The sequence below is a fragment of the Chiloscyllium plagiosum genome, chromosome 6 (assembly GCF_004010195.1).
Source record: "Chiloscyllium plagiosum isolate BGI_BamShark_2017 chromosome 6, ASM401019v2, whole genome shotgun sequence".
Lineage (NCBI taxonomy): Eukaryota > Metazoa > Chordata > Chondrichthyes > Orectolobiformes > Hemiscylliidae > Chiloscyllium > Chiloscyllium plagiosum.
This window is the reverse complement of record NC_057715.1, coordinates 232,444-245,012: the sequence shown is the minus strand read 5'-3', so window position 1 is coordinate 245,012 and position 12,569 is coordinate 232,444. Positions and strand designations below refer to the sequence as shown.

The 12,569-nt window shown below is 40.7% G+C and overlaps 1 protein-coding gene across 7 annotated transcripts in view; it reads right to left on the bottom strand.

Moving 5' to 3' along the window:
* Positions 1–12,569, bottom strand: part of cep126 (centrosomal protein 126) — a 75,710-nt gene that overhangs the window by 44,067 nt on the left and 19,074 nt on the right. For all 7 annotated transcript variants that reach the window (XM_043691111.1, XM_043691112.1, XM_043691114.1 and 4 more), the window contains exon 2: positions 6,810–9,111. In XM_043691111.1, the coding sequence (XP_043547046.1) occupies positions 6,810–9,111 (2,302 nt within the window). The remainder of the gene's footprint in view (positions 1–6,809; positions 9,112–12,569) is intronic.

The following is a 12,569-nucleotide window of genomic DNA, read 5'->3' as shown; positions in this document are numbered from 1 at the left end:
GCTCTGCAGCTTATCTATGTCTCGCTGTAACCTACAACATCCTTCGTCACTATCCACAACTACACTGACCTTAGCGTTGTCTGCAAATTTACTAACCCACCCTTCTACGCCCTCATCCAGGTCGTTTATAAAAATGACGAACAGCAGTGGACCCAACACCGACCCTTGCGGTAACTGGACTCAAGGATGAACATTTCCCATTAACCACTACCCTCTGTCTTCTTTCAGCAAGCCAATTACTGATCCAAACTGCTATATCTCCCACAATTTCATTCCTCCTCATTTTGTACAATAGCCTACTGTGGGAAACCTTATCGAACACCTTGCTGAAATCCATATACACCACATCAACTGGTTTACTCTCATCTACCTGTTTGGTCACATTCCCAAAGAACTCAATAAGGTTTGTGAGGCACGACCTACCCTTCACAAAACCGTGCTGACTATCCCTAATCAAATTATTCCTTTCTGGATGATTATAAATCCTATCTCTTATAACCTTTTCCAATACTTTACCAACAACTGAAGAGAGGCTCACTGGTCTATAATTACCAGGATTGTCTCTACTCCCCTTCTTGTACAGGGGAACCACATTTGCTCTCCTCCAGCCTTCTGGCACTATTCCTGTAGACAATGATGATTTAAAGATCAATGCCAAAAGCTCGGCAATCTAGGATAAATCCCAGAGGATCCTAGGATAAATCCCATCCGGCCCAGGGGACTTATCTATTTTCACACTCTGCAGGATTTCTAATACCTCCTCCTTGTGAACCTCAATCACATCTAGTCTAGTAGCCTGTATCTCAGTAATCTCCTTGACAACATTGTCGTTTTCTAGAGTGAATACTGTTGAAAAGTATTCATTTAGTGCTTCCCCTATCTCCTCTGACTCCACACACAACTTCCCACTACTATCCTTGATTGGCCCTAATCTTACTCTCGTTATTCCTTTATTCCTTAAATACCTATAGAAAGCCTTAGAGTTTACCCTGATCCTATCTGCCAACAACTTGTCATGTCTCCTCCTGGCTCTTCTGAGCTCTCTCTTTAGGTATTTCCTGGCTACCTTGTAACCCTCAAGTGCCCTAACTGAGCCTTCACGTCTCATCCTAACATAAGCCTGCTTCTTCACCTTGACGAGAGATTCCACTTCCTTCGTAAACCATGGCTCCCGTGCTGTACAGCTTCCTCACTGCCTGACAGGTACATACTTATAAAGGACACACAGTAGCTTTTCCTTGAATAAGCTCCATTTCTAATGTGCCTACCCCCTGCAGTTTCCTTCCCCATCCTATGCTTCCTAAGTCTTGCCTAATCACATCGTAATTGCCTTTCCCCCAGCTGTAACTCTTGCCCAGTGGTATACACCTATCCCTTTCTATAACTAAAGTAAACATAACAGAATTGTGATCGCTATCACCAAAGTGCTCATCTACTTCCAAGTCTAACACCTGGCTGGGCTCATTACCCAGTACCAAATCTAATGTGGCCTCGCCCCTTGTTGGCCTGTCTACATACTGTGTCAGGAAGCCCTCCTGCATACACTGGACAAAAACTGACCCATCTATAGTACTCGTACTATAGTGTTCCCAGTCAATATTTGGAAAGTGAAATCCCCCATGACAACTATCCTGTCTCTCTCACTCCCATCGAGAATCACCTTTGCTATCCTTTCCTCTACATCTCTGGAGCTATTCGGAGGCCTATAGAAAACTCTCAACAGGGTGACCTCTCTTGTCCTATTTCTAACTTCAGCCCATACTACCTCAGTTGACGAGTCCCCAAACATCCTTTCTGCAACTGTAATATTGTCCCTGATCAACAATGCCACACCTCCCCCTCTTTTACCATCTTCTCTGTTCTTACTGAAACATCTAAATTCTAGAACCTGCAACAACCATTCCTGTCCCTGCTCTATCCATGGCCACAACATCGAAGTACCAGGTACCAACCCATGCTGCAAGTTCACTCACCTTATTCCGGATGCTCTTGGTGTTGAAGTAGACACACTTCAAACCACCTTCTTGCTTGCCGGTGCCATCTTGCATCTCTGAAACTTGATTTTGGACCTCCCTACTCTCAACCTTTTCTATACTCGAACTACAATTTTGGTTCCCTCCCCCTACTGGATTAGTTTAAACCCACCCCAATAGCCTTAGCGAATTTCCCCCCCAGGATGTTGGTACCGCTCTGGTTCAGATGAAGACCATCCTGTTTGTAGAGGTCCCACCTACCCCAGAAAGAGCCCCAATTATCCAAGAATCCAAAACCCTCCCTCCTGCACCATCCCTGTAGCCACGTGTTCAACTCCTCTCTCTCCCTAAAATATGAATAGATTTTATCCCTCAGTACCTTCTCCAGCAACTTTCTGACCACTGACTGTAGTCACACTGGTCTGTAGTTAGCTGGAATATCCCTACTACCCTTCTTTACAGGGGACAACATGAGCAACCCTCCAGTCCTCTGGTACCTCACCTGTGTTTAAGGATGCTACAAAGATATCTGTCAGGGCCCCAGTATTTCCTCTCTCGCCTCCCTCAGAAACCTGGGATAGATCCTATCCGATCCTGGGGATTTGTCCATCTTAATAACTTGTAATAACCAACGTATTTTCCCTACTTATGTCAACGTGATTCAGAATAATCAAACTTCTATCCCTAATCCCAACATTTATTTTGTCCCTCTCCTCAGTGAACATTCCGACAAAAGTCATTCCGAATCTCACTCATTTTCTCAGGTTCGACACACAGCCTTCCTTCCTTTACCTTTAGTGGACCAATCCTTTCTCTAGTTACCTGCTTGCTTCTTGTATAAGAATAAAACGTATAACATTTGAAATATATCAATGTAGTTTTGTAGACAAGTACAGCATTATGTGCATACAAAAATTGCATGAATATCAATAACATTAATAACTCAATAACATTTGGTGGTTGAGAGTGTGGTACTGGAAATGCACAGCAGGTCAGGCAGACTTATGCCTGAAACGTTGATTCTCCTGCTCCTCGGATGCTGCCTGACCTGCTGTGCTTTTCCAGCACCACACACACGACTCTGATCTCCAGCATCTGCAGTCCTCACCTTCTCCATCTTTTTTGGTGGTGTTAACTGAAACATGAAGGGCCACATCTTAGAAATCTCTGATGTTTTAAGGATCCTATGGAGCAGTGTTAGTGTCTCTATCTCAGAACCAGGAGGTCAGGACCACCTCTGCCCTGGAGGTGGGTCACTGTGTGTACAAACAGGTTGATTAAAATAATTGCAATCTCTGATGTACAAATGAAGTTATGTGCCAGGATCCTGTAGAGGCCCTGAGGCACATCTCTGCGGGAATTGCCTGCGAAGTTTAAACTTCGCACGGGCTGATTCCTTGCTGCCTGAGACTCTGCAAGAGCATTTCTGATTCGGAGCAAGAGTCAGAGACATTAAACAGCTCCATGATATTTAACTGGAGAGTTAGTCAGGAAATGTGAGACTGATTAAACCCATTCTAACGCCTGGCTAACTCCGCAACCGGCCCCCAAAGATGCCTCATGCACCAGACTGCACTCCACCAAAATGATCAGAATACCCAGGGCCAGACCTGGCACCCCCTGATTTAGCTGAATACGTTGACCATCTGACACCATCCCAACAGCACCTGCTCACCACTTGACCAGATCTCATTCTCCTCCTGAATAGGCTTGACCAGGCCCTGACCTGAGTATCTCCCACTCCCAGAACACCCTAATAGTGCCGTCCTGTCGTGACAGTCCCCTCACTCACTCACTCATTCACTTACATTAATGGGACCCGTAAACTCACCTGAATACAGCAGCCTTTAGTGTAAAATATTGCCTATTGCTAACTGCCCCGGAAGTTATGTTGTGAGCTGCCTTCGTGATTGCTGATTGTTTAAAACCACAAATACATTCTCAAAAAAATTTTCATTCCATAAATTTAATATAATATTGTGAACCTGGTGATCTGGTCATCATTAGTACGGTGGGCATCAAATCTTACTGGACAACATTGTTTTAACACAGACACAGCTGGTAACAAAACTGCTAGTGAGAAAGAATAAACTGAAGTTTGAAAGGGCCTGAATTGCCTTTTTAGTTGCCGCAGTATTTTTCTGAGAGACAAAAGTGGGTCCTCTGCTGGATTTTGAACCTGCCCCTGAGGGAAGTCATAAGTGGCTGGATTATGTCAGAATCCTAACAAAGTTCATTATCCTGCATATCCTTGCTCCCCTTCCACTTGGCATGGAAAACTCTATCCCATCTCTGTATTGAAATGCGTCTCTTGAAATCAGATATAAATGATTTAGCTTAAGTAATGTATGTTATTAGAAGGAATTAACTGACGAGAGAAATTACTTAAACCACTGCCTTTGAGTTCAGAAAATATACAGCCTAGACTTCACCAATACAAGAGTGCAGCTTAGAACTAAAAGCAACATATAACTGCTAAAATAATAAACATAGGGATACTTTATTCCCTATCAGGCATTTAAAAAATCCTTCTTAAGAGATTAGCAAATATGATATTTAATAAGCTAGTGTTACATAGAATTATAAGGTACATTGTTTTAAAATATAGTGTACTCAAGATTAAAATTAATTTTTCTTCGATATCTGTACTTAAAGTTCAAACATAATGAAAATGTACTGAATACTCCTCGCTTCTGTCGGTTGCCTTCTGTATGAGAAAAGTTCACTAGCACAGATTTACAACAAATCCCCAAAGATATCACAAAACTGGCGCAGTCTGCCGAGTCTGCTTGAAGTGGTGCTATAGAAACTGATTGGCCCCTTGTAAATTTTTTGAACACAAGACAATGAACGAATGGATACACAATCTATCAGACATCAAATGCATCCTCTCTTCGTTACAGCAATTTCCTTTCCCTTTCACAATTCTCTTTCAGTTTCCTCCCTTGTATGCCTCCTGGCATCACATGCCATACGCTGGTTGAGAGAATAAAACAAACTGGGCCTGCTGAGTTTCTCGAACAATTTCTGTTTTTGTTTGTCTTCAATAACATCTGCTAGGTCCACAGGAATACCTAACTAGCTGTCCCTTGTTTTTTAAAACTTTGTGGGACTGTTCCTAGATTTCAGGTCACCATCCAGATCATTGTCCTGGTCTCAACATACAATATTGAGAGTAACAAGTTCGCTTTCAGAGTGATATTATTTATATTAATGTGCAGCTTGTTTTTATTCAGAACCATTTATTCATTCCCACACATCATTTGATGTACCTGTAAGAGTTCTCTGGTAAAGTTCCTATTAGTCTAGTTCCTTGCCCCACTAAACATATAACTGCTTTGATTTTCTCCCATAGGAATAAGAGTCTATTTGCAGTTTTGCTGTACTTTGCATTTGAAACATTCCTGACAAATCAATAATTAACTTTATCACAGAATTATAGAAATGTCCGGGTGTAGAAGGGGCTATTTGGCCCACCTTGTTTACATGGCTTTAATGGCAGTCCCGTTAACTAGACACCCCAAAACCAGGGAAAAAAATTAAATTCTGAAACATCTATCAGATCTTGCTATCATGATGCTTACCTAACTTGGCTTCCATTGGGAAACGATTTGCTGAAATTTGTAGGGATGCAGGGAAGGAATGTGAAGTGTGATAGTAAAAAGGAAACTGGCAAATCCTGGAAATGGTGGAGAAGGGAGGAAAAGATTAGACTTCGAGTTGGTCAGCTAATCATGATGTTAAGGAGAGACCATGATTGGCAGAAGAGGAACAGGAGGCTTCCTCGAGGGGCTGAAAGAACCACTCCTGTTTCTCCTGGTGCAAAAGGAAGTGAGCTAATCCTATAGCTTTGCTGCCAGATATGCCAATTCCTGACAGCACTGGTGGCATCTGTAAAATTTAAATCAAGTTCACTCAGTTTGGCAACTTTAAATATAATAATAAACATCTCATGGATCTCGTTTACATCAATGGATAGAACTTGCCATTGAATGAGGGATTTTACTCCACGCCCACCTGTTGTGGAGGCATTAATATTGATCCCAAAGTACGTATCACATCCACGGAAATTATTAATTATCAGAACAATATTAAAAATGCTGTGTATCTCTGCATTTTATTGCTATCCAAGAACAAAAATGGTGATTTGTATTTCCATCTGGAGTGCATCAAGTGATACCAAAACAAGTCCAGCCCCAACATCTTCCTGGACAATGATCCACTAATCATAAGGATACTGTGAAATGCATTGAAGTCAGTATGATATATGATTTAGAGAAACTTGGAGATGGAAATGCATCTGCTGTCCTTTTTATTTTATTTGGTGTGCTGCTTGTACAGTACAACCTGCTGTTACTGTATGTGAGCAGTGGAGGAGTTGGATGTTTAGACTGGTTGATAAAATGTTGAACAAATGGACTGCTTTGACTTTGACACAAGCACAGTTTTATTTCTTTTTGTACCTATTCAAGGAAATAGAGAATTTTCCATCATACTCCTGACTTGGATATTGTAAATGATGGGAATGTTTTGAGGCAGGTTCAGAAGTGAATGGCTTGCTGAAATTATTCAGCTTTTGATGTGCTGTAATAGTAACAAAATCTTGTGTATATGTGTCTGTACATTGTGGCTGAGAGTTATTCTCTTTTGAAGTGGCAAAAATGGCAAAATGCTTTTTGAAGGGCAACTAGAGATTAGCATTAAATGTAGCTGAAATTATAATGAGTATTACCTTAACATAAACTGTGGTTTACATTAAAAAAATTTTTTGTGAAGGAATTATTTGAAAAAACTGGAAGAAGTTTAAAAAAAAATTCTATTTGTGTGTTTTCTTACCATTTGTTGCATCCTTTTGTGCCGAGTCACTGTGCACTCTGTGCCAAAGCAGTGCAACTTCTTCATCAGTTGGTGTGCAATCCAAACGCAATCTGTTCTCTCCACATTTAGGGTCTTGTTTGGTGTCATTACTTACATCATCTTGCTGAAGCACAGACTTGGTAGTATTTACTGAATAGGTTGCTTTAGTAACAGTTGCATATGGGGACACTAAATAGGATGAAGGAAGTGTAGTGATGGTAACAGTTGCCTTATTTGAAAAATCTCTCTGAGGCCAAAGGTGTGAGACTGCAGTCTTATCTGCATTATCTTCACTAGAAGTATAATGAACGTCTGGTATAAATTCCTTTGATTTGGTGGAAGAATTGTCAATGACATTAGCAGGCTGCACTTGTGACTGACAACTGGTGTTGAAACTGCCTGTTGATCTTTGACATTGTTTGCTGTCAATAGCAGTTCTGGGTGGAGGATATGGTACCAACATTTTACCCTGAGATTTCATTGCTTCACTAGCTGACTGGGGCCTGATTATGGTCCCTTTCCTGCAGTTGCCTCCTCTACAAAAATACATTTTAGCAGAATGGGTTCTTTTAATCACTTTGGTATGTCCTTTCCTTACCATGGGTTTCTCAGTTATTTTCTGGTCTATGTTTCTAGTTCTTGTAGCTGCCCAGGCTTGTTTAGTTAAATGATACTGAGGCGGTACAGCTGGTGTTATTCCATTGGTCAAAGAAGCTGCTTCTAAAATGACAGGATCTGTCACTGTGATTGCTCCCCTGGTTTCAGTCTGCTGGTGTCCAGAAAGGCTGCAATCTACAGCAGTCTTGTGACTGGTTTTTAATGTGGTCCATTTTGATTCTTTATCCCTATCCACAATTGAATTACCATTGGAGAAACTGACATTACTTTCCAAACAAGGTGACTGTAATTGACTCTGACTAGTTGATCCTGAATATTCATCATCTATCTCGTCTTCCAGTACTTTTCCAGTATCTTCATTTGATTCCTTTGTAAATTGATTGGTTTGTTCAATCTCATCATACCATCTTAACTTTTTCTTTGTTGGATTTTTGACAGATTCTGCTTCTTTCAATTTTATCAGCTCCACACTGTCCCTGATAGAGGATGCCATTTGAATCCCAAGTACACCAGTTGCAGACAGTAAAGATTTGGGATAACAATTTTCATACTTTGATACTTTCTTTAGTATTCCCTTCAGTAGGGAGAAATTACTCTTTTCATAGAAATATTTTTTGTTGCCTTTTAATCTTGTAGTAGACACTGCCGAATGTGCTGCTAGTTTATTTTCTTTTCCTCCTGTCACGTTTTTTTCAGAATCAGGTCCTGAAGAATTAAATTTTACTTGAGAAGACTCAAGTTTCTGACTAGCTCCTTCAGAGTCATGTCTACTTTTGATGCTCAGGTTATATTTGTTGGGAGAAATGTCTTCACTTTTACTGGAATTGTCAGCATTTTGGTTCATTTGATTAGCTGCACCAATGCATGCCAGGAGATGGTTTTGTTGGACTATCTTCTGACTCCCTTTAATACTGTCCGTTTTCGTTCTGTCACTGAACAGTTGGGACTTTGGACTAAAGGTTAAAAAGAAGGGTGTTGCTAAAGGCAGTTTCAAAGAATGCAATGTTGCAGGTTCATTTTGTTGCACAGATTCTAATCTGTCATTCACATCTGAAACTTGTGTTGCTTCCCTAGGTGTTGGATCTGGTGTAGACCAGGCACTGCAAAGCCTTGTTGCTGAATGATCGATGTGGCCAAAGGAACTTTTAGAAGAAGGTAGGGATGTTGGTTGACTTTCTATCGAGTGGGAGTTATTTTCTACAATCTTACGTTGATTTTTATTGTAAAATTTGGTTGAGCATTCATTTTGATATCTTTCAACAGAAAAAAGAGAACTTGAGTCAAAACATTCAGATTTAATGTTCGCAGAAGCTAATGTATGTAGCTTATCACTCAAATCTTCGTTTGTAGTTGGAGCTTCAGTTTCATTTGTTTTTGCAACCGCTGAAGAGACAGAAGTTTTGCTACTATCCAAATTGTTGATCCAGGAACTTGTGTGTGTTTTTTTGAGAGGATAAAAATCTCTTCTAAAAGAGTTAAAAGAATGGTTTACAGGTGGATGTGGCTTCATTGTATTATTAGAAGTATGATGATTCTGAACATTGGGAGAATGTGATTCATTTGGTTCAGTTTGGTGTGCAGTGTTTTGCTCCACAGTTTCTAAGCTGTCAAGACTTGATAAGCTTTCAGACTGATAAAGCTGGTCAATTTCATGTCGGAATTCCTGTGAAATTCAAACATAAAATTTATTGTTTACTCAGTTAAAATAAAAAGAACATAATCAAAATACATAACCATAATATTTGATCAGGAGAAAGTGAGGATTGCAGATGCTGGAGATCAGGGTTGAAAAGTGTGGTGCTGGAAAAGCACAGCAGGTCAGGCAACATCCACGGAGCAGGAGAATTGACTTTTTGGGCATAAGCCCGTCATCAGGAATGAGGCTTGTGGGCTAGGGGGCTGAGAGATAAATGGGAGGGTGGGGTGGGGTGGGGTAGGGATGGGGGGGGAAGGTGATAGGTCAGAGGGGAAGGTGGAGCAGATAGGTGGGAAGGAAGGTAGACAGGTAGGACAGTTCAAGAGTGCAGTGCTGAGTTGGAGGGTTGGATCTGAGATGAGGTGGGGGAAGAAGAGATGAGGAAACTGGTGAAATCCACATTGATCCCATGTGGCTGGAGGATCTCAAGGCGAAAGATGAGGCGCTCTTCTTCCAGGCGTCGGATGGCTTGGATTTGGCAGTGGAGGAGGCCCGGGACTTGCATGTCCTTGGCGGAGTTGGGGGGCTGACCTCACTAAACTTATCTAATCTTGTCAATTTCACAGTAATATCACTAAATTGTTAAACAGAATTGGATGCTACTGAAGCAGTAACAGATTGTAAGACATGTTGTCTTTCCAATCTTACATTAAAGCAAGGTTCCACATGGCCAGGTGGTCAAAAAGATTAAAGAAATGAATAGAATCTCTAATAGAGCACCAATCATTAATAAGATTATTAATTAATTTGCCATTTATAGTAACTTCATGTTTGCAAATTAGTAGCTGCGTCTAGCTTCGTAACACTCACAGCCCTTTGGCAACTGATTCATTGCGAAGGACTTTGGGGCATCCAAAGGACATACTGGGTGCTATATATATGCAAGGAATCAATACCTGATAGTGTTTTCTATTAAATTCACCATTCTTGAGAACTTTAACAGTGCGATCTATATCCTATTGTTGCATCAGCATTAACTCAGAGTTCTTTGTTTACCATGAATAGTCTTAAGCAACTCATTAATCTAGCACTACATTGCAACAACTCACCCACGGCTCTGTAGACAGCACCTTCCAAACCTGCAGGCTCTACAGATACATGGGAACATTTTCACCTGCAAGTTCCCTTCCAATTCACACTTTCTCTGCATGTGCTGAATAGCAAGTTTCTCATTAGCCAGCAGCGAGATGCAACTTAAGGGAAGTTACAGCTTGTTAAATGACTTATTAATGGTACAATGCACCTCATTAACATTCAGTTTCCCAAGTTACCAAATGCGCTGAACAAGATAGACATCATGAATTCACAACACTGAAGGCAGAGCGAGTACCTGACAACTAGCTTCCTAACATGGAAATATTTCACCATCCCTTCACTATCATTGAGTCAAAATTCTGGAACTCCTGCCCTGACTGCACTGGGGGTGTACAGCATATGCACTGTAGCAGTTCAACTCGACTGCTGATCACCACCTTCTCAAGAGCAATTAGGGATGGGCAATAAATGCTGAATGAATGCAAAATAAACTTGACAATTAACGCAAGAATTCTGTGCCAAGTCCATGATACAAATGGTCCTTGCAGCAGCTCAATTTAAAGATAACAAGTGTAAATTTTGAGAAAATTCCTATAACTTTTAGTTCACTTTTTCCAGGTCAGGTGTAGGCACAAATGTCTTCAAATTAACATAGTTCTTGGATTATGCACAACAGTGAAAACAAGTTTGTGCTTAAGGAGGAGAGTTCACTTCAGAATGAACTTTGTATAAATAGGTTATGTTGCAGTATATTACTCAAACACATATTCATTTTAACATACAACTTGAGAAATATGTGATTTATAGATGTTTTTATAAAGCACACCTCACCCTCGAGCATTATGATCTATTACTAAAACAAGGCTCTTGCTTCAACTCATATTATGTATCAGTGTGTTTTTTTTAATCTCAGATTTTCCCTTTCAAACACAACAGGGAACATTTAGAGAAACAGGTAAGGCACACACCCCTTTTGATATTCTTAGAATTTCTTGTTTTCCTGACACATAATGATGAGATCATAAATAAGGAAAAAAAACAATTTTACCAAAAAGAAAGTATGACTGTGACTAGTCATAATAAATAAAGCAGACAAAAGGCAACTGTTGACAGATGTATTGTACACAGAGGGCACTACCCAAGAAAGAGTTGCCTGATACTCTGTAATGCAGGTTAGATTAGGATCAGCTGTCTAGAAATAGACATTTTTAAGGTTTACAAAACTACTGGCTCCTATCAGGAAATCTGACGTTTAAAAAGCTGAGATTATGGCAGGTCTATACAAGTAGGTACATTGATTTTTGATTAGGTGTTCTTACATTCAGACAAGAAAACACATGCAGCCAAGCTGCTAAAGGCATTAAAACATACAGTATGGCATTGTAGACAGCACTTTGAACTATGTCTATGAATGTTAAACAAATGGAGCTTTTTCAATGCTTATTCACAACAGTAAGATTATCCTAACATAAAAATTAAATTTTCTTGCATTTATAAGCATTATCATGAGTTGATTTGCATTTGTGAAAAATAAACAGGGTTATTTGTTCATCCTTAAAGATTCAGGAACATGTGTTATCCTATTGGATATAAACTGACGGTCCAATTGATGGAACAACTCGTGTGTTTCCATTGGAGAATCTTGATGATACAATATAAAGCATGACTAAAAGACTTACTTACGGCTCGCTACATTATATACACATTCAAGACACATAATATCTAACACAGTTAAAACATTTCATAAAAAACAAAAGAATTGTGGATGCTATAAAAAACACAAACTGCTGGATAATCTCAGCAGATCTGGCAGTATCTGTGGAGAGAAGTAAGAGTTAACATTTCTGGTCCAGTGACTCCTGCTCAGTTCTGAAGAAGGGTCACTAGACCTGAAATGTTAACACTGATTTCTCTCCACAGGTGCTACCGGACCTGCTGAGGTTTTCCAGCAACTTCTGTTTTTGATTAGATTACTTACAGTGTGGAAACAGGCCCTTCAGCCCAACAAGTCCACACTGACCTGCAACCCACCCAGACCCATTCCCCTACATTTACATCTAACACTACGGGCAATTTAGTATGGCCAATTCACCTAACCTGCGGGACGAAACTGGAGCACCTGGAGCACCTAGCATTTCCAGTGCGAGCAGCAGCGAAGGTAAGACCGTTTGGTTTTAAAAGTGCTTACCGGTAGCGGGCAGCGGTGTTTTTTTTTCTCTTTCACTCTCTCTTCACAGAAAGAGCGGGAGCACCAGGGGGAAGTGACGACGACCAGAGGGGCAGCCGAGACCCGGAAGCAGTTAGTGTAAGCTTACCTGGGTAGGTTTTTTCCCCCTTCAAAGCGCGAAGGAGAGGAACCCGAGGCACTACACGGGTAGTGCCCCCCACCC